This window comes from Rhineura floridana, chromosome 5, assembly GCF_030035675.1.
Source record: "Rhineura floridana isolate rRhiFlo1 chromosome 5, rRhiFlo1.hap2, whole genome shotgun sequence".
NCBI classification, from domain to species: domain Eukaryota; kingdom Metazoa; phylum Chordata; class Lepidosauria; order Squamata; family Rhineuridae; genus Rhineura; species Rhineura floridana.
In genome coordinates, this window is record NC_084484.1 from 132,222,887 (window position 1) to 132,246,664 (window position 23,778).

The window sequence follows — 23,778 nt, forward strand, 5'->3', positions numbered from 1 at the left end:
GATTCTGGAAATCTAGATTCCATTCTTAATGTTGCTCATATTAAATACTGGGAAATCACAGAGGGTCATTGTTAACCCTTTCAGATTACTCCACACAGTTGTACATGTGGTTGCAAGACCAAATGGAGAAAAGCTGCTACCCCCCCCCGAGCTAAATTTATACTAGGATTTCTCCATCTGGTCTTATGACCACATACATGTATAGCCTGATTCACACATGAACCTCTCTCAATATTTAATTCAAAATATTTTTACTCTGCTTTTCTTTAAAAATGACTAAGACAGCTAACAATTAAAATAGCATTCATTCATGTGCAGCATTATAAAAACATACAAATGCTACAAACCAAAAATCAAAGTTTTCTAGAGTGCAGCTACATGTTTCCTCATACATGATCCAGTAGAGGAATTTTACAGTGCGAACTGACCTTTAGTTGTGGTGTTTTTGTAGTTACATTTTTGGAAGCCAGGTTTTGGACAAACAGAAGCTTTAACACTATGTTCCCCTTACCCTTCTCTCCCTCTTTCCAGATGTTTGTCACCTATGCCTGCCCTTTGAGAAGTTTGGTGATGAGCAAATTTCACCCATGGGTCACCTAAGGTAAGTCTTCACCAATCTGGTGCCCTCCAGTTGTTTGGGACTACAACTCCCATCAGGCCCAGCCATGCTATGATGAGAACTGTAGTTTAAAACAGCTAGACTGGGCATCAGATTGGCAAAGACTGCCTAAGATGATAAGCAACTGACTGGGCTCTAGTGTGGATTCACTGGAAAAAGAGCTATGTATGCAATGGAAGGAAATGGATGTTTTCAGCTTGCAGTGTTAGGATTCACACACACCCCTTACCAGCCACAAATTCCAGATTTAACAAAGTTGAGCTTCATATTTCACTACTATTACAGGAAAGTGTCTTGGCAAAGTCAGTGATATCCTAACTTTAACAAGAAATTCCCATACACCAATGTTAGAAGCTAACAAGCAATAATCAGTCTTGCAGACATAGCCCATCATACAAATATATGCACAAGTCCCTTGTTCAAAGTTCCTTTGTGCAAAAGCAAAGATAATCCAGGTAAAGCTATTCATACTTGCATCTTCTGCCACTGTAGCCTACCTTAACCTAAGAAGGCCACATCCTATGTCTCCTCTGTGATAGTGTTCGATAAGACACCTAAAAAGCATTTCTCTTACAGGTTAGATGCTTTGACTGCTAGTTTCGAGTGCTAATCGTAGACTAGTCTTTTGCCAGACAAGCTTCCTACCGACAGGCATCTGCAAAAGTTGGAGACAGGGATAAGCAAACAGTTAGTAAGCTCTTCCCTCTAAATTCTGTACTCTGGGTTACGTATCCAACCTAAACTACTGAGTGAAAGAATGCATCGATCTATCGTACATTATTGTTTTCTTAATAAATGTATTCTTGTTGAAGAGGCATTGCATACTAAACACTAGAGAGTGCATGCTAGTATGATGACACTTCTAGGCTGTGTTAACACATCATGAAAATCCATAAAGCATGGCTTACCATTCATGCCTCCCAGCTTACAAAGGGAGGAAACAAACCATAATCCAAAACTGGTTCTTGAACACTGTCATTCTAACTAACCTGATATTTTATTTATTTAATTTTACCACCTGTCTCCTTTAAAAAAAAACAGTAAAATTTACAAAGGTTCCTTAAGAGTTATCAGAGACATGACCCCTGCTGTTTTTTGAGTGGCCACCTCATGTGTGCTCCCATGCATCCTCTTCAAAAATATGTTTCCAGCCATGCCTAGTTTGAGCTGCAAATGAGATTACGATCTGAAATGGATTACCTTATTAGGGGCATTGAATCCATCAGCATGCCCATACTCTGTACAAATTAAAATATCAATGTGCCACATTCTGAGAATGCCAACAATAATCAGCATCAGGAGGGATGATACTCCCCACTTCTTTGTTTCTGGACTTTTTTTTTTTTACTTTATAAATATGTAAAAAGAAGAAGAAGAAGAAAGTTTCTTTAGCTTTACAAATGGAATTCTCATTCAAAGCACTTCACATATTTGATCCTCAGAGATGGAACCATTTGGAAAGCAAGAACTTCTTTAGCCCGAAGCCAGAGGAGATAAACAAAGAAGAATTTGTCCCTCCAAGACTGAATATAAATGACAGCAACCTGGCATGAAACCTAAATAATGGGAGTTACTCATACTCTGATCATCCAGGAGGAATTAAAGCAGTACAAATGCAACTGCCATGCAATTCAAGAACATGCACAAAATGGGACTTAACATCTGAGTAAACATGCACTGATTTGGACTGAAAATTCTAGAAAGCCATTAATGCACAGGTGCACTAGGAATGCAACATTTATTTATACAAATATTTGTATACTGCTATATCATGAAAAATAACAATGCGGTTTACAACGATACATATATACAATAAAACTGTGTAAACATTTAAAATCAGAGATCATCAACTAATTATTACAGAAATGTTTTCTTATTTGCCTGAATAAACTTGGTGGCACAGGTATCAGGGTAAGCAACCTTTCCACAATCTAGTTGCATACTGAATTTTTCTGCAAATAGATTTCACAATGTATTTGCAATTTAAAATCATATAATTAACTTTTCACTTTTGTGCTATTAGACTATTTGACTCAACAAATAGTCTAGTGCACATCTTCTCAACTTTGTAACTAAAAAATTACTGGAAGATGCCCATGTAGCCTTTCCTCAAATCTTTTAGGACAGGTCCAGTAGAAGACCAATTCTCAATTCTTCCCATTAATCACAACTCTTTTAGTATCAATGTCTAAGCCGTTCCAAGCATAAATTGTCACCTAGCACATAAATTAGCACCATTTTCCAAATAACTCCTTAGGAGGTGCTAGCTAATGCATCTTATATGATACTATTCACATACTAGTAATTTGCTTTAATATCTTGCCAGGAATAGAATAATGGTTAATAAGAATACAATTTTGTTGGTGTTTCTTTAGCTACTTTAAAAAGGTGCTCCCTTTGACTGTTGGTGAGTCTCTGGGTTCCAGAAAGTTCTGAATTACGGCTTTATTCTGAACCTCATTGCTAAGTAAAGTTTACTTTAGTAATGCAAGATAGTGGCCATGTAATGTCACAGATAGGTAACAGATTTAGTATGATATTCTGTCAAAATGTGAATGCTTTTGAGGAAAGACCAAGCAACATATCATACTCATATTGAGCCTCTTAATTTTATCATAGAAAGTAACTGAGGAATTATTTTTTAACCTTGTTCTTTAGCACCACAGCTAAATCATTCTAATAGTGTGATGGTAAATGGATTGTAAAAGGATTCAGTGTAAATTCAGCTTCCTAGCTACCACCTCCTCTTCAAGGCTATAATTATATACATGTGTTCATATTCTTCCAAATATGTGTACTGGAATCAATCAATATGTGTACATGTGTTCATATTCTTCCAGATATGTGTACTGGGATGCTATCTACGAAAAAGATATCCCCACTTTCCCTTTGCAAGAACTTCAGAATGATGATGGAATGAAACAGTATTAGCTACCAATCAGAGCACAGGCATAAGTACAAAGATTTATAGGCTCTTGTCATGACTCTTAAGTACTTCCAGTGTGAATTGAAGCTAATCCCTTGTATGTATATTGGGTTTTCCATCTGCAATCCACCTAATTCATTGCACTAAAAAAAGCTAAATATTCAAAAACCACAGAAGCATTGTAGAGCCAAGTGATTCCAGTGAATCATGAAACTGTCAGCCACATGACTGTATGTAATAATTACAAACCTAAGGCAGATTGGTAAAAATGTTCTGCCCCTGCCCTTGCCTAAAACAATAAGCATTTTATAGTGGGCTACATTATACTGGACTTCCAACTTTAAACAGAAATCCAGAATGTACCCAGACGGGGGAATTACCTAGCAAATGGGTTGCTTAAATCTGATTGTTCTCTGTGTGATTGGGGTCCACACACATTTATTTCAGGTGCCATGTTCATTGCTGTTTTACTACTTGCCAGAAAATATCTTGGGTGTGCTTTTTGTCCTTCCCTTCAATGTTCCCTTGGCTCTAGTTAGTTTACAGGATTAAACTGTAGTTTGCTTGTGTTTTTTAAAAATATATATTTATTTTTGCGCAATTCTGATTTAACAGAATCAGAATTCTGATTGTGGAAGATCTGTAATAATAAAAACAAATAACAATTATTATTTATTAGATTTATATGCCGGCCTTCCTCTCAGTAGCAGTCCAGGGTGGCAAACAGAGGCACTAAAAACACTCTAAAACACCACAAAAGACAAACTTTAAAATATATTAAAACAAAACATCCTTAAAAACATATTAAAACATATTAAAAACATATTTTTTTAAAAAAAAAGCTTTAAAAACATTAAAAAACAATTCCAACACAGATGCAGACTGTGATAAGGTCTCTACTTAAAAGGCTTTTTGAAAAAGGAAGGTCTTCAGTAAGCACTGAAAATAGAGATGGCGCCTGTCTAATATTTAAGGGGAGCTACAATTCTCAAAAAGAGGAAATGACTGTTAAACCACTCATAGAGTTCTATTAAATGCCTTAGCAAAACTATTAGGAAGGCCATCAATAGCTTTTCTTAGAACCAAACTATATGTTACACATAGTTAAGTTTTGTTCCTTGTTTAAAGCAGCCTTGAGCAGAGAAGAATGATGAGGGAGAGGCTGCTTAACCATTTCCCTTCCTGCTATTTTTCCACTAAAAATGCAGCTTCAAAGTTGCTTTCCCACCCAAGTAGAGTTACCAGGTCTCCGGTTTTTGGCCAGAGTCTCCATTTTTGGGGGGGCCCTCCGGCTCACACCCCTTAAACTCCAGACTCTCAGCTTCAATTTAAAAAAAAATTAAGTTTCTAGGTGGTCTGGTTCCCGAGATATACACCAAAATGTCAACCGCTCCCCCACACGACTGTTTTTTTTTACAGATCTTTTTTTACAATTCTTTGCTCTAGCTACAACTCCCATCAGCCCAATCCAGTGGCCATGCTGGCTGGGGCTGATGGGAGTTGTAGTTTAAAAAAGTAACTTTTCAAAGCTCTGGCTGTAACCCCGCCCTTTCAGGATTGCAGCCAATGAAGCCAGGGTTGTGACTTGTTGATCCAGGCATTCCTAGGCTTAATTTCAACGTCAGAAAATGGTGGCTTTAAGATTTTTGCAGTTTGCGTAAGTAATATGGCTTAACATTTTTTCTCTTCTGTCCAAGAGTCAGACCCTGGGCTATGAAATATGAAAGTATTTAATCCAATATCTGCTTTTCTGGGAGTAAAGCAATTCTAATCCCATGTACCTGGAGTAAACCCCATTGAACTCCATTAGGACTTACTTTTGAGTAGACAAGGTTAGGATTGTGCTGTAAATCAATGGGACTTTTGAGTAAACATAACACAGACTTGTGTTTGTGTTGTAAATCTTTCTCTCCCCCTCCAACCCTATTTTTAAAGAAATTAGGCAGGGTTTATCACAGTTTTTATTATGTAGGAAACTAATACTGATTTTTTAAAAAACTGTTCCTCAATGACCAACTGGTTTGACAATAAACTATTATATGGGGTGTATTTTTACACCTGCATATATATGTGTGTGTGTAGGGTTGGTGACTGGAAACCAAGGCAGCTCACAATAAGGAATAAATCACTTTAAAAACCAATAACCATAAAAAGTATAAACAGTTGGAAAACAGCTTAAACTGGCATGATTCCAAATTTTGGGTTGGGTGAATGAAGTTTATTTATTTATTTTTATTTATTTATTATTTGATTTATATCCCGCCCTTCCTCCCAGTAGGAGCCCAGGGCGGCAAACAAAAGCACTAAAAACACTTTAAACATCATAAAAACAGACTTTAAAATATATTAAAACAAAACATCTTTAAAAACATTTTTAAAAGCTTTAAAAACTTTTTTTAAAGGAAAAGGTTTAAAAACATATTAAAAAGCAATTCCAACAGAGTAGGATAAGGTCTCAACTTAAAAGACTTGTTAAAAGAACAAGTTCCTTATCACTTCAGGGTACAGTTTTCCTTGGTTGAGTAAGCCCCATTGAATACATTGGGAGTTGCTTCTGAGTAAACAAACATAGGATTGAATATAAATATCTTTACAGGTTGTATAAATAATAAACATATTTGACAGTCACGCTTATATAAATATTTTCATAGAATAGTAGAGTTGGAAAGGGCCTATAAGGCCATCAAGTCCAACCCTCTGCTCAATGCAGGAATCCAAATCAAAGCATTCCTGACAGATGGCTATCCAGCTGCCTCTTGAATGCCTCCAGTATTGGGGAGCCCACTACCTCTCTAGTAATTGGTTCCATTGTCATATGGCTCTAACAGTTAGGAAGTTTTTCCTGATGTCCAGTCGAAATCTGGCTTCTTGCAACATTATTCCGTGTCCTGCACTCTGGGATGATTGAGAAGAGATCCCGGCCCTCCTCTGTGTGGCAACCTTTCATGTACTTGAAGAGTGCTATCATATCTCCCCTCAGTCTTCTCTTCTCCAGGCTAAACTTGCCCAGTTCCTTCAGTCTCTCCTCATAGGGCTTTGTTTCCAGTCCCCTGATCATCCTTGTTGCCCTCTTTTGAACCTGTTCCAGTTTGTCTGCATCCTTCTTGAAGTGCAGAGACCAGAACTGGACGCAGCACTCAAGATGAGGCCTAACCAGTGCTGAATAGAGGGGAACTAATACTTCACGTGATTTGGAAACTATACTTCTGTTAATGCAGCCTAATATAGCATTTGCCTTTTTGGCAGCCACATCACACTGTTGGCTCATATTCAGCTTGTGATCAACGACAATTCCAAGATCCTTCTTGCATGTTGTACTGCTGAGCCAAGTATCCCCCATCTTATAACTGTGCATTTGGTTTCTTTTTCCTAAGTGTAGAACTTTGCATTTATCCCTGTTGAATTTCATTTTGTTGTTTTCAGCCCAATGCTCCAGCGTATCAAGGTCCCTCTGAATTTTCTTTCTATCTTCCACGGTATTAGCTATGCCCCCCAATTTTGTATCATCTGCAAATTTGATAAGCATGCTCTGTACCTCCTCATCCAAGTCGTTAATAAAAATGTTGAAGAGCACTGGGCCCAGGACTGAGCCGTGTGGTACCCCACTCATTACTTCTGCCCAGTTTTGTCATACTGTGTCCCTATAAGTATCCGATTTCACACTATGGTTGTACAATACTTCCTTTACATTTTAAGTATACCTTGGGGTAGTCATGCTTCTCCATTGTTTTCATCCTGAGGGGCAGATAGGCTGAGAGATGGTGAGTAGCCCATGGTCACCCACTACAGTTTATAGCTCATTTCCATTTTGAAAAATTAATTAAAACAATTTACATGCAGGCAAAATTTATTAAGTGGATTCACACAATATGTTTAAAGCACATCCAACTCGCATTTAAAGCGCATGACTTCCCCTAAAGAATTCTGGGAAGTGTCATTTCCCCGTCAGTTATAGTTCTCACCACTCTTAACAAACTGCAGTTCCCATGATTCTGTGGTGGGATTCATGTGCTTCAAATGGGTGTTGAATGTGCTTTAAATGAATGGTGTGGACCTGCCCTAGGTATGATGTGCATTCAAGAGTGAATTGAAAAGAACAATTTTAAAAGATACTTCTTACTCTTACTCATTTCTCAGACCTCTTTCTGAAGTATTTATTTATTTATTTTAATTTTTATACCGCCCATAGCGAGGCTCTCTGGGTGGTGTACATCAAATATAATATATAGAATCAATTTTAAAAACCACCTAATCATCAAGACAGCAATTTAGACATACTACAAACACAAAATAACATAATAACCCATATTAAATACAAATCAAAATTAGATTAAAAAAAACGATAAAACATATAACTATCATTTACAACATTAATACAAATACTCAAATACTAGTAAAGGGTCAAATCTGTAAAAAAGTTTGGAGCAGCCATGTTAAAAGATAAGGGCAGGGTATTCCAGGCAAGGGGTTAACGTCCCTTTGCCTTTGGATTAAAAAAACAACACTCCAGCTATGAAGCTTGGAAACAATTTGTGAAACTAAACAGCAACTAAAGATGAATTTGTTTCAGCTTTTAGAATATATCAATAGCTATTAGTCGCTCGGTCCTCATATTTCCTGTTACCTATGCCAGATGACACCTGCATAATCTGACTTAAGGAGATCCAAATAGCAATTAGTCTTTAATATGCAAGTTCTTTTGATGTTAATACTTGATTTCCCCTTCATTACAGTACAGAGTGAAACTGACGCAGTGAGAAAAACGTGAATTTCTCTTCAGTGAATACAAAAGATTAAGGATATGTGGCATCTACACACTTCATGCAACAAAAGCAGCCTTCTGAAAAATTTGTTCCTCTCCACAATCTGTAAAGGGCAGTGCCAGTCCCAGGTCTTGTAGGACACTTGAACAACAAGCTTGTAGCGTGCACCCCAATCTGAGTGGTCTCCCTTCTTTGTGCCTCTGTTGCCTGTGCTGCATTTGCTTTCCTTTCCCTTAGGACCCAATAGGCTCCTCTGTGAGGAGGAAGGATAGAACATACTGAGGTTACTGCTCCTTCTCCTTGCTCCTCCCATTGCCAAGTCACTCAGAAGCTTGGCTGCATCAGGAGCCACTCCCTCAAGGCAATTTGAAACAGTGGTTTCCAAAGGCTTCCCTTGCCCCTCACGAGGGAAGCTAGTTCCATTACACACTGTGCTTCAACACACCTGGAGCAGCTTGAAGCAGCAGTTTCCAACAGAGTGTGCCTGTGTGTGCATGCATCACTGTAATGTGCATGTGCATGTGCTCCTGCTGGAAGGAAGGGCGGGATATAAATCAAATAATAAATAAATAAAATAAAGGGGAGAGCTAATGTACTCTGATTTAATTAACTCATTCTATCAGTTTCCTTCCTTTTGTTGTCACTATATGTTACTACATTTCCTTTTGGCCTCTATATCTGTCAAAAGTGGGAACAAATGCAGGGAAATCCAGTTTCAGTGAAACAGCGGGGCAAACGGATAGAAGATGCTAAAAGCCATGCTGCATTATGTACTCTCAAGTCTTCTCCTCCTGGATTGTCTAGGTCTAGGCAGGCGATAAAAGAACACTGCACATGGCAATACATTCAACATGTGCGTAGCAATACGCCGAATCAGTCCACATTTTTGAGGAGTTTAGACTATATGTTTACTTTTAAATGTGTGCAATAATTCACACAAACTTCTTTACATGTATGCAGGTTCCTTGTATATGTGTATAGAATTGTGTGAGGGGTTTTCCTGCTGGATGGAGATATGCTTGCCTCTTTCTGCTGTCTTTTTTCAAATCTTTCTAACAGCTCTGTAAAGTAAAAGCTCCCTGCTTCCCTTTCTAGACTTTTCCATTCCCTGTATGTGTCCACTGTGTCCACATTCACACCAGACATTTATGCCACTAGTATTCCACTTTAAACAGTCATGGCTTCCCTCAAAGAATCATGGAAAGTATAGTTTGTGAAGGTGCTGAGAGTTGTTAGGGGACCCATGTTATCTTCACAGAGCTACAATTCTCAAGAGTTTTCTGGAAAGAGAAAATAACTATTAAACCACTCTGGACAAAAATTTCAAGTGACCACCTGCTGGTTTCCTTCTTTGGGAGCAAAGATTCAAGGAGAGGTTTAGAGTATGGTGCATGCTATGAAGAGAAACAACCGAGCCTATTGTCATTGAAAGAACTGTGCCCAAACCCAGTGAAACTATCATGCAGCATGCAGAGACAGGTGGGGATGGGAATATGGAAGGAATGAAGGAAGGGAGGGTTCAACAGACGTCACAGAGATTAAAGGCCGCAGCAAACAGATCATTTATCTGTAGTTAGTTCTAATACTGAAGAAACAGTGCAGAAAAAACAATTAGTGAAGCTTGGACCCAAAGCCACCATACCTTATATTTTATTCTGTGTTATAAGTTTTAATAAGTTGCTTTGTATTTTAATATTTTGTAAGCTGTTTTGAGAAGTTTTGTAAAAAGCAATGAAAAATATAATTTATCATCATTTATGGATTTCTAACTGAGCAAGCAATTAAGTAAAGTGAATACACGTAGGCTTTAAGAGAACATGCTCATAGTCAAAATTAAGACAAATGTAGTTCAGGTGTAACTGATGCAATGCAAATTCTTATTAAAATTTAAACTAATTCATCCTTGTTTAAAACTATTTTGAGGAATCATAGAATACCTGTTGTATTGCATTCACACAAACACACACACTCCTCTTATACCACTTCCCCAAGTCAATTTGCCAAGCTTTATTTATGCATCTGCTTAAAGTGTAAAGAGCTGTGTCTATAAACCCACACAAGGGAGATGTTCGAGGCAAGCTGCACAGGCTAGAAATGAAGATGTTATACTTCTGACCAGTCAGGACCACATGCAAGAAATTCAGCATTTCAAATGTATTTGCAAATGCAAACTTTGGTGTAACAATTTTGAATGGCCTAAACTAATACTGTAAAATGTAAATGTACTGCCTTCAAGTCGATTCCAACTTATGGCAACCCTATGAATAGGGTTTTTATGAGGCTGAGAGGCAGTGACTGGCCCAAGGTCACCCAGTGAGCTTCACAGTTATGTGGGGATTCAAACCCTGGTCTCCCAGGTCGTATTCTTTCAATAATTGAAAGGTTGTCACAGAGAGGAGGGCCAGGATCTCTTCCTAATCATCCCAGAGTGGAGGACACGGTATAATGGGGTCAAGTTACAGGAAGCCAGATTTCAACTGAACATCAGAAAAAACCCTACCTGTTAGAGCAGTACAACAATGGAACTAATTACCTAGGGAGGAGGTGAGCTCTCCAACACTGGAGGCATTCAAGAGGAAGCTGGACAGCCACCTATCGGGTATCCTTTAAGCTGGATTCTTGCATTGAGGAGGGGTTGGATTCAATGGCCTTATAGGCTCATTCCAACTCTATGATTCTAATCAACTTACCAAAATAAGTATGCTTGTGTACAACGATAAGTTGAATGACACCAGACTTCTGTCATCTAAGTGGCTAGAAATCTGGCACAAAAACAGGCATGTTGGTACTCGGACATTTAAATGTTAAGGGCCATCAGTGCCTAAATAATGTCATACTGGCAGGAAGTAAAATAATTTTCCAACCCCTACTGATACAATTTAAGAAAAAGTTAAAAAGAAGTTACAGTATCTTTAAAAGTCTAGTGTAGGCAAATCTTCAAATCAACAGACTGTCAGCATTTCACGGCATCTTTCTAGACTTGTTCCTAAGGAATAGGAAATGTGTCATCACATAAGTCCATGTGCCTTGCTGAGCTATCCAGGCACGTGTTAATTATATGCCAAGCTTGGATAAGCATTTATTTAACCAGATGGTTTAACAAGCACCTAGGTATTCAGCACACTGCTACCAACACTTCTTTATTACTAGGATCACACATAAAAAAATACACTTAAAAGAATGCTTAATGAGCCAGGCCACATTCACACCATATTTCACTATTATTCCATTTTTATCATGGCTTCGCCCAAAGAATCCTGGTAAGTGTAGTTTGTGAAGGAGGGCTAAGAGTTCTTAGGAGGCTCCTGTTCTCCTCAGAGAGCTACAATTCCCTGAGTGGTTTAATAATCAATCCCTCTTCCCAGGGAACTCTGAAATTTGTAGCTCTATGAGCGGAACAGGGGTCTCCTAAAAATTATCAGCTCCCTTCACAAACTACAGTTCCCAGGGAAAGTCATGACTGTTTAAAGTGGAATAAATGTACAGTGTGAATGCAGCCCCAGACAGCTGAAGCAAGATTAAAGTTAAAGGTGTCCCCGCACTTATAGTGGAAGTCGTTTCTGACTCTTAGGGTGACGTCTTGCGACGTTTACTAGGCAGACCGTATATATGGGGTGGGATTGCCAGTTCCTTCCCCGGTCTTTCTTTACCCCCCAGCATATGCCGGGTACTCATTTTATCGACCATGGATGGATGGAAGGCTGAGTGGACCTCGACCCCTTTTACCGGAGATTTGACTTCCTCCTTCCATTGGAATCGAACTCCTGCCGTGAGCAGAGCTTTGGCTGCGTTACCGCCGCTTACCACTCTGTGCCATGGAGGATCGAAGCAAGATTAAAGATACACAATTGCTTTATGCCACCATCAGAGGACATCACTCATGAACTGTGCCAAGATTATTCACACGACCATGAACAAGAGCATTTAAGACATCAACCTTTACTTTTCTTTGCTTTAGCCTTCCATTGATATTACATATTGGTCACAATTCACTGAACAAACACTAACCAAGACACTTTTTTTAAAAAAAAAAAAAGCAAGGATACGGAACTACTATTTAGGAAATAATTAAGGTTTGATGCATCCCTTCCACTGTACCATGACACATTCCCAACATTCAATAGAAGATAAAATGATTGATTATGTAAGGTACATAATCATATTACATCATGGGACATATAAAATTGCAACATGCTACTAGGTAACCGAGGCTGAAATCCCATACCCACTTGAATGGGAGTAAGCCCCACTGAACTCAATGGGATTTACTTCTGATTATACAGCCACTCTCGATTATACAGCCACAAGAGTGGCTGTATACTATAGCCAGCGTTGATTTTTCACATTCAGCAATGTTAAATGGAAAATACCCCCATGCCATTCTGATGCTTCCCATCAGCTCATTTCAAAACAAAACCTTACAAAACTTATAGTCCTGAACTCAGAAATGCTTGCTTAACAATCCTGCAAATTTTCATGGCAATACACAAAACAGTCAGAGAAAATAGAGAGTTCAAAGTCTAAAAAGAGAGAGAAAACCCCAGAGTGGACCTCAACCCCTTTTACCGGAGATTTGACTTCCTCCTTCCGTTGGAATCGAACTCCGGCCGTGAGCAGAGCTCAAGTTGATTCCGACTTATGGCAACCCTATGAATCTATTATCAAATTCCAAGTGGCAACCAAAAATATTGTAAGAGGAATCAGTTATGATTTAACTGTGAAAATTAAAGATATCCAACATTAATCTAATTCAAATAAGAGGTAACATGTAGAAGTGCATACAATCACACATGGTATAGAGAAAGTGGATGAACAAACGTTTTTCTCCCTCTCTCATAACACCAGAACGCGTGGAATCCAATGAAGCTGAATGTTGGTAGATTCTGGACAGACAAACAAAAGGAAGTACTTCTTCACACAGTGCATGGTTAAACTACAGAATTTGCTCCTGCAAGAGATAGTGATGGCCACCACCTTGGATGGCTTTAAAAGGGGATTAGACAAGATCGTGGTGGATAACGCTACTAATGGCTACTAGCCACAATAGATATATTCTCTACCTCTGTGCTTGGGGAGTATGCTTTGGAATACCAGTTACTGGAAATTGCAATTGAAAGGGTGCTCCAGTTCTGCTTGCAGTCTTCCCATAGGCATCTGGTTGGCCACTGCGAGAACAGGATGCTAGACTATATGAGCCTTTGGCCTGATCCAGCAGACACTTCTTATGTTCTCTGAAATGGACTTCATTTTTTTTATGAGCTACGGACTTCATTATTTCAATGGGTCTACTCTGAGTATGACTAAGTTGGAGATCACCAATAAGTTTATAACACAGCAGCAATGATAAACAGGCAAAAGAGACATTTTATCTACGATCAACATACTTTACTGTTGAAAACACTGTTGGGCTGCCTTTTGATTACTGTCTGACATTTACATGCCTTCAAAGACTGTTTCTGACATTCTTTTTTATTAACACACTTTTAAAAATCCAAGTCTAAGGACTTGTGCCAGTAACTTTCAAATATGTTACAGTGCAATCCTTCCTCCACACACACACCCATGTTGATAGCCAGGTTTGTGCATGTTAAGATGGTGAAAAGGTGTTTCCCCCGCCAGTCTGCTGGCAGAGAGAAGCATGGAGGGGGGGCTTGTGTGCCACTGAGGACCAAGCTTTGCCCTAGTCATTAGGGCCTAGTAGATGGAAGCGTGACACCAGCAGGGATATTCAGCAGACATTTGAGGATGGAACATGGTCAGATTGTTTGGGTTTTTTTCTTTTTAAAAACCAATGAAAATTAGAAACATTGTTTAGTACTATTTTCCAGCAGAAGTATTTAGTAACAGTGGAGTCTGAGAATAAGCCAGCCCACCTTTCCCTCAGACGTACTAGTTAGTCAAATAACTCACAGACAGCGTCTTCTTAGGTAAAAAGAGATAAAGAATGTTTACTCATGACCATTTCATATGTTCAGGCTCTAGCTTAGTGAAAAAATAGGAGTCCATTAGTCTTCGGTGATGATGCTCTCAGAAAAAGCATCTGCCATGCTACCTCTGCTAGAGGTTAAAACTCAATAATGCTGGATATGCAGGAATCTTAATCCCCTCAGAAAGAACAGAGGAAGAGAAAGCCAGGTAACCCCACCCTTTAGGAAGTTACATCACTGTAAACAGATACATAGAGATATTCCCCAAATATTAGTTAGAAGGAACATCTCCCTTTTTACAAGGGGAACATGTAAGTTTGCTTATTCCAACACAGAGCACTGGAGGTTTTGAATTCACTGGATCCTTGGGTTCCTTAGGTGTGCCCATCTGGAGGTGGCACAGCAAAAGGAGGAAGAATCACTCCCACCTTCCACCCTGACCAGTGTGAGTAGCAGGACTTAGATGCAGTAGTAGATCTGCCATTTGCTGCTGTGCCTGATACTTGCAAATTTGCAGTCAGTTTCATCCCCATGACACCCTAATTTAGGCCATGTGTTATCTGTCTATTAAGGCACATCACTGTAATGACATATAGTAGAAATCATTTGAGCGTTACTCATAATCAACATAACTACACATGGCCAATCACAATGTAAGGATTAATAACCAAAAGCAAGCCACACTTGTTTCAAGCTCTGCTGAGCAGCCTAAGTAATATTTTTTGTTGTTGTGGAATGTAATTTCACCAAATCTGGCCTGGGCTGCAGTTTTTCTTCTTCTTTCTATTAAAGTTGCTACTGAAGACTTTTAGTTTTAATAATAAAGTTTTATTGTGTACCAGGGATTTGGAGTGCAGAGCCAACAGTATAAAGATGACATCTATTTCAATCCTGAGAGACTGGAAAGGTGCTGGATCAGTGCCTACAAGAAGTGATAGAATGGACTGGTAGGGGCAGGAGGGGGGCTAATAAACTGAAGCTGAATCCTGAGAAGACAGATGTGGTGTACATAGGCTGTCTCCTGTGTCTGGGAATTAGGTAGATAACTTGTTCTGGGTGGGACTACACTCCTCCTGAAAGAACAAGCTCATAGTCTGACAGAACTCCTTGATTTCAATCTGTCACTGGAGTTCCAAGCAGCATTTGTGGCTAGAAGTGCTTTTGTCTAGCTACAGCTCATCTTGCGGCTATGGCTGTTCCTGAATCAAGATAGCTTGGCCTCATTAGCCCATGCTCTAGTGACTAGTGCTGTGCACTCTATGTGCGGCTTTCTTTGAAGACTGTCCAGAAGCAACTGGATGTAGGATGTGGCTGCCAGGCTGGAAAATGGGGCAGCCTGATGGGACCAGATGTCACTGATCTCAAAAGCACTGTACTGGCTGCCAGTGAGCTTCCAGGCCCATTCAAGGCATTAGTCCTAGTGTACAATGCCCTAAAAGACTTGGGGTCCAAGTACATAAAAAATTGCCTCACTCAATAGCAACTACCTCAAGCCTTACAAGCAGCAGCGGATGCCCTGTTTGTGGTGCTGCCTCTCTGGCACTGACCCCTGACAGAGCCTTCTCAGCAGTCTCCCAGCTATGGAGTGCCCTCCCTGATGAGGTGTATCTGTCCCCTTCATTATTGTTTTAGGCAAAAATTTAAAAAATTCTTATTCTCCAAGGCATTTGGTGGTTTAAAGACAAAGTTTTTAATTTATTACATTTCTATCCTACATGGCGGCAATCAACAAAGCAGTAAAACATAATTAAAAGTTAAAATAAACCCTTATTTATTTATTTTTTTAAATCAAGAACTTCTAGAACAGTCATGTGCCCCCTCACCAGTAATTTCAAGGTTGCCAGAAACAATATCTTTCAGCATTCAAATGTTTGAACATTAATAATGAAGGAGACACCAGGGAAGGCATTTACAAACAGGGAGCCATAACCCAAAAGGCCCTGTCATGAGTCAGCACTAAGCAGGAACTGACCATCAAATTTTATGATTTGTGAAATTTTGGTGTTGTTACAAGTTCTGCTAGATTGAGTTTATCCTCTGTGGTATGGTTTTATATTTGTATAAAATGGCTTTTATTTTTATTGTAAGCTGCCCAGAGAACTTGTTTGTAAGCAAATAATTTCCATTAATTATTTATCAAGTACCCAAAGTGATGTTGGTGTTGTCATAGTGACAGCTAATTACGAATAGATGCTTCAAAAAATGTGGAAAGCTCTCTTTATCTCTCCTCATTCTACTCCAGCAACAGCATATACGAGGTCTCTTACAGCTAAACAAACTAGATCAGGGGTAGCCACTGTTGTGCCCTCCAGTTCCCACCAACTCTAGCAAGGGGCCAGGGATGATGGGAACTGAAGTCCAATAACATCTGAAGAGCACCAACGTGGCTGAACTAGCTGATAAAACTCTGCAAACTGAAATAAAGAGGCCCATTTTTGCAGGATTACAAATATCAGCTTTATAGACAATTTTAGATGTAGAGCCATTTTGGAAAATACTATAGCAGGATTTATATTTGAAGAAAGTTGTCTCAATGAGCCAATTGATCTATAAATTCATAGCAAGCTTTTATCGCTCCCCGTTCTCATTAAACATTAAAATTAGATTAGTTTTAACAGGGATACACTCCCTGTCCCTTATCAAGACACATATGGGGGTTTAGGAGCAGACATTTCCGAAGCAGTTGTACTAGCCACTGTTATGACCCAACAGGGCATTTTGTAGGTTATTAATAACTTGTAGAGCAAGACTGAAGCTACAGTTCTGCTGAACAGCCACATTCTCAGTTTGTTAAGTGAACTGCAAAAGAAAAACAAAATTACAAGCCAAATGCCAGCTTGTGCCTAGTTGTGGATTTGCCAGCTCTGGAAGCTGACCAGACATAAGCATTACTATAGTAGAACAATATTCATCTAGTCTGGTATCCCGTCTCTAGTGGAAACCAATTATGGATGTTTCTGAGAAAGGTCATCCTTCCTCAATAATAAGCCTGTATTTCCAATAATACACAATCCACGTAGGCTGTGGTGGGGAATGTTGTTTGACCTCAACAGGTTATCAGCTTACACCCTAAAGCCGGAGATAGTACTGAGCATTTCATCCTGGTTAATCAGGCTCATTTACAGTAATGCTCAATAACCCTTCTGTTTATTTTAAGAAAAGGGAAAACATCATTTTAACACACCTTTATAGGCACTGGACAATGGAATTTATCATGCAACATCCATATGTAACTGAATATTTATATAAATACTTGTACATTCTCACTCCACTCCCGAAAACTAAAACATTTTGGAACATAATCGCTTTCCTAATGTATGTTTTCCAATCTTCTGGCAAGTCAGAACAACAAACAGGAAAAAAGCTGGGTTTTATTTTCCTCAAAAGTAATGTGTAAGAATGAATCCATCTTTTCAATGGATCTTTATCAAGCTATGTGTTAAATTATCTCAGGCTACCAATCTGCAGCATAATTTGAGTTTTAGAAAATTGGGATAATCAAAAAAAGCTGTTTGAAAACTTCTCAAAGAAGAAAGCAAGATATTTGTCAGGCTACAACATGATACTGGTTGCTTAGTGCTTGACCACAGAAGAGAGTGTCTATGCGATTAGAGTTGTCACTGACACTTTATATTGGCAAAAGATGCAGAGAGTGAGTGAGATTGTGATCATATATATAAGTAGGTATGAAACCTGGAGAAACAAATTGGCCCAGTTAGGAAGATACACTCTTCCAGTTGCATGATAGGAGAACAAGGCCTTAACTATCTTCCCTGCCACATCTGTCCTGCCTCCTGGACCATCAGATGCACACATGCAATCATTATGCTTGAAAGAGCATCATGCCAGAAATATCCCAGATGAAAGCTGATAATTTACTATCACTGGGAACCTGATCTATACATGTTGGATTTTATGTGTGTACACCCTAATGAAATGTTAGGCCCAGGCACAGATCCTATCACTATTATTCTTGTATACGTCCTTCATTTATATAGAAAGGAAGGGGCTATTGTTTTTTTTGTGCATTTTTGTAAGCTGGACATGGTTCAGAATAAGTACTGAATATCTTAAATTACTGATATTTCTCTCTCCAGTTTTCATGCCTCCATCTTCGTCCAATCCCACTTTCCATATGATATGTTCTGCATATAGATTAAACAAATAGGGTGATAAAATACACCCCTGTCTCACACCCTTTCTATTGGGAACCAACTGGTTTCTCCATATTCTGTCCTTACAGTAGCCTCTTGTCCAGAGTATAGATTGCACATCAGGACAATCAGATGCTGTGGCACCCCCATTTCTTTTAAAGCATTTCATAGTTTTTCATGATCTACACAATCAAAGGCTTTGCTGTAATCTATAAAGCGCAGGGTGATTTTCTTCTGATATTCCTTGGTCCGTTCCATTATCCAACGTATATTTGCGATATAATCTCTGGTACCTCTTTTCTAAATCCAGCTTGGACATCTGGCATTTCTTGGTCCATATATGGTAAGAGCCTTTGTTGTAGAATCTTGAGCATTACTTTACTTGCATGGAATATTAAGGCAATAGTTTCATAATTACTGCATTCCCTGGGACACCTTTTCTTTGGAAATGGAATATATATATTGAACACTTCCAGTCTGTGGGCTATTGTTTAGTTTTCCTATTTGTTGAAATTTTGTCAAAATTTAGACAAATTTAGTCTCAGTTACTTGTAGAAACTCTATTGGTATGTCATCTGTTCCTAGTGATTTGTTTCTTCTAAGTATTTTAAGAGCAGCTTTCATCTCACATTCTAAACTTTCTGGTTCTTCATCACACGGTTCCTCCGTGAATGAAGCTGTCATCCTTGCATCTCCTTTATAGAGTTCTTCAGTGTATTGCTTCCATCTTCCTTTTATTTCATCTCAGTCAGTCAGTGTGTTTCCCTGTTGATTATTCAACATCCCTACCCTTGGCTTAAATTTCCCTTAAATTTCTCTAATCTTTTGGAATAGGGCTCTTGTTCTACCCTTTTTGTTGTCCTCTTCTATTTCTATACAATAACTATAGTAATAGTTCTCATTGTCCCTACCTAACTAGTTGCTGCATTATTGCATTTAGGGTTCTTACCGTATTTCTATTTCATTTTGCTTTCCTTCTTTCTTTAACCATTTTAAGAGTTTCATCAGTCATCCATTCAGGTCTTTCCCTCTTTTTAACTAGAGGTATTGTCTTTTTGCATTCTTCCCTAATAATGTCTCTGACTTCACTCCATAGCTCTTCTGGTTCTCTGTCAACTAAGTTTAAAGCCTCAAACCTGTTCCTTGTTTGATCTTCATATTCTTCTTGGAAGTTCTTTAAATTATATTTTGGCATTAAGATTGCTGTGTTGTTCTTTAGCTTCACTCTGCTCTTGGTCTTGTTTTCGCAGAAAGTATGGAACTTCTCCATCTTCTGCTATATAATCAATTTGATTCCTATATTGACCATTTGGTGATGTCCACGTATAGTCTGATTCGCCAAAGTGCAGCCAGCCATATTCTTATGATAACGCTGTACTTTCATGAGTGCAAAGCATACAAAAACGGTTTGGAAATAATAAATGAGCCTCATATGTTCAGGGTCTAACATTCCAAACAATGCTACCCATGTAACTGGATGGCAGATACAATATACATCTTCAATAGGATTTGTTTATGCGGCATTAACCCTTTGCCAGTGTAATGGCTAAAACATTGTACTAGGGCCAGGAAGATTCCGGTTCTAATCCTTACTCAGCTACAGAACTTAGTTGTTGATTTGGGGCTAGTATTCTCTCTCTCTCACACACAAGAATGCTATGATGATAAAATTGAGGTGGAGGAACCTTGTACTCTTCACTTGAGCTCTTTGGAGGAAAGGCAGGATATGAATGTAGTAAAATGGCATAAATCTGTAAATTTATTTAATGTCCCCTTTTTGTATTTATTTATTTATTGCATTTGTATACCGCCCCACAGCCGAAGCTCTCTTCACTGTACAAATGAATAAGAACTTCCTCCCCTTCTTACTCAACATTTGTATTGACTAATTAATGTTTAATATGAAGAATAAGCAAGTTATTCATAAAGTAGCATTCTTTGCTCTGATATCAGTTAAAATCAGAGTAGATTTTGTAAAGCATACATGACTGATTGTGCTGGAAAACTGAATGGAATGCTTATACATGTATTTAATACATTTTACGTATCTATAAAGATAGAAAGCTCATTAGCTCAGTGATCAAGCACATGCTTTCCATGCACCTCTGCAGACTATGGCAGGATAGCCTACATGATACCCTCCTGATATTGTAAGACTTCAGCTCCTATCAGCCCCAGCCAACATGGCCAAGGATCACGCATAACAGGAGTTGTAGTCCAGCAGGCTTTGGAGTGTACCCTGTTGGCTACCCAACCTATGGTGTCTTCAGCTGAAGGATTGCAAGTCAGGACCGGAAGAGACTTCTGCTTCAATCTCGGACATCCACTGCCAATAAAAATGGACAGATAATATTGGGCTGGGTGGACCAATGGTCCTATTAAATATAAAGCAGCATCCAGTACCAATACATTGGGTTGTAACACTGCGTAAATGGAGTTATGTTCATGCAGTGGAACTTCCCCTTCCTCTCCCTGTACACTCAGAATTTACTCTGAAAGGTCCCCAAACCTCTGGAACACATTTGAGGGTGCATGGGGGGAGGGGCTGCAGAGGAGAGGACGGGAAAGTTCCACAGCACAAGTGGAAGTGTTCTGCACCAGCGGAACAACAGTGTTGCATACAGCTCATTATTTTCCCAGTTTCTGCTCTTTAAATAGCTCTCATGGCACTACCCCAGTGAAAGCTGAAGTTATTTAAAATGTTTTAGTTATTTAAAAAGTATAAACAGTTAATCTTCCTGGGTTAGTTTACAATATAAAACAAAACAGTACTAAAATCCTAAAACCCATTAACAGGAGAAATCTTAACCCTTATAAATAATATTGGAAGCAGAAAAAATTGAGCGTGCATTTGGGGGTCAGTTGCTCCACTATAACAGAATGATTTAAGGTTTCTGATTTCCCCCAGGATTACCTAGTAGCAGTAATAGCAACAACAGCATTCGTACAGCACTTTCAAGCGTTCAAAATGTTTCGCATGCATGACCTAACTGTAATATTTATTTATTTATTATTTAATTTATATCCTACCCTTCTTCCCAGCAGTTGTAATTTTTACAACAACCCTGTAAGGTAAATTAGCATTATCCCCCATATCACACATGAGCGGAGGTGGTGTGGCGAGGCAAGCGAGAAGGGCTTGCCTAAGGCTAAGGAACTGATTTGTGTGTGTGTACTGCCTTCAAGTCGATTCCGACTTATGGCGACCCTATGAATAAAGTTTTAATGAGGCTGAGAGGCAGTGACTGGCCCAAGGTCACCCAGTGAGCTTCATGGTTATGTGGGGATTCGAATCCTAGTCTCCCCGGTCGTAGTCCAACACGAAGCTGGGCTTTCCCGATTAGTAGAGCTCAGCCTCTTAGCCACTCGGCTACACCAGAAATGGGTCCAAATCTGCCAAGTTATTCGGCTGTGTTTCCATACATGTTTAAGGAGAGAGCACACTGGAGCAGACAAACGTAGAAGAGTGAGCAGGAGGGTTGGTCGGCAGCTCAACTTACCTGGAATCGCCAGATTGGCGAGAGGCAGGGTGCAGAGGGCGGGCGGCAGGGAGCCCATCCAGTCGGCGTTGCAGCTTTCGACTGCCATCCTCTTCCACTCTGCTCCGGCAAAGCTCTTGGTGTGGCTCCGGCCCGCCAAACGCCTCCTACTGCTACTTCCACAGAGTCAGCAGCGGCTCTTCCGAGGATTCCTCCACCTGCAGCGATCCGGGACAGCCTCCGCCACCGCCTGAGACTCCCGTTCTGCCATGCTCCAAGTGACTAGCTGCTGCCCCGCTGCCTCAGACACAGGCTTAATCGCGTCCCGCCTGGCGAGGTTCTTTCTGGGTGAAACACCTTCGCGTTCTTCTGGAAGCAGCAAAAAGAGCTCGCGGGGTACATCTGATTTTACTCGGCCGGCAGGCCAACTCGCTGTAGGTGCCAGGCCCGCCCTCTCCGCTTATGTAACAGGGACCCAGCCCCGTGAGCACCTGGCAGGCGGAGAGCCCCGCCTTTGCGCCAAAACAAGCCCGGGGACAGCGCCAGCAAGCAGTCACAAGAAAACATCGCTCAAACCAAGCCTCGGCGCGTTGATTGGCTGGCAGAGAGGCCAAGCCGGCGGACAAAGGCGTGGCAAATCCTCATTCTTCCCGTGCCCGGGTTGCTGCACAGAGGGTTTGTACTGCAGGAGAATTCTCAGCTGCCCATTGGTTGAGAGCCGGCTGAGCTCTAATTGGTCGGATTTCCCCCCTGAAACTCACAGCCTCTCTAGCCTACGGTTTTTTGAGGGCTGGTTTACTAGAGGAAGGCGAGGAGAAGGTTGTAGGAACTTCACCGTCAATTTAAAAAAATCCTAAGGAAAGTAAAAGTTAATAACGAGTGGGACGGGAATGCAAACAAACGGGGTTTGCTAACTGTAGCTTTGTGAGGTAAAGGGGTGCTTACAAAGCTAGATATGATTTTCTAAAAGGCCAGGCTGGGAAATCTGTGGCCCTCCAGATGTTGTTAGACTCCATCAACACAAACAAGTATAGCCAATGGTCAGGAATGTTGGGGAGTTGTAATCCCAATGTCATCTGGAGTGCCACAGGCTCACTATCCCTCTAATACACTATCCTTTATAGTTTTATAGTAAACTCCTTTTAACATAAAATTTCCATGGTAAATTCAACATTTGATGTTTTTTGTTTTTGATTTATTTGAAACTTTACAAATTCAGATATGCATATGTACAAACAAATATCTGATGAACTTGGTTCTAGTCAACAAAAGTTTATGCCCCAATAAAAATGTTAGCTCTACGATACTAGTAAGGAAACCTTTTATGTGTATGTGTGTGGGGGGACTGCATCTGTGACTCTGTAGTATGGTTGCAGTAGCCAAAAAAATCTGAAAGCTACATCCTGTTGTTGCCTTTATCATTATACTTTAATGGAGGGGATGGAGCTCTGACCCCCACATGTGATAAACACTCCCATTTTACATGGATGATGCTGGTGTCACTCCCCAAGTGTTGGCTGGTGGGAGCCTGACAGAGGCCACCAGGAATGGGTGGAGGAACAGCTCCACCCAATCCTACCCCACACACTCTAGCCCAGCACCAAAGGGATTTGGATTGCTCTGCTAGTCCTCATCAAAGTAGTGGGACTTCAGTTAGTTGTATACCCAGTTAGTTGTTATATTGGATTCAGTGGAATTTGGTACAAGTAACCTTTGGTGGACTAGAGCCTATATTTTTATACAATTCTATTAATGATAAAGCAGAGCTCAGGTTTCAGAAATAGTGCACAGAAGTGAATTTTCTCTCTCTTTAGCTTTTCATCTGTTACCTCATGGGCTTTGAGAATCATAGTCATCAATGATCCTTATCTTAAATTAAGTCCTATGGCTCTGACACATATAATGGCTAA

At 39.8% G+C, this 23,778-nt stretch overlaps 1 protein-coding gene across 1 annotated transcript in view; it reads right to left on the bottom strand.

Annotated features, from left to right (window-relative positions):
- Positions 1-22,536, bottom strand: part of PLCXD2 (phosphatidylinositol specific phospholipase C X domain containing 2) — a 33,265-nt gene extending 10,729 nt beyond the window's left edge. The window contains exon 1 of the mRNA XM_061628095.1: positions 21,890-22,536. Within this exon, the coding sequence (XP_061484079.1) occupies positions 21,890-21,977 (88 nt within the window). The 5' untranslated portion in view covers positions 21,978-22,536. The remainder of the gene's footprint in view (positions 1-21,889) is intronic.
- Between the last annotated feature and the right edge of the window lie 1,242 nt (positions 22,537-23,778).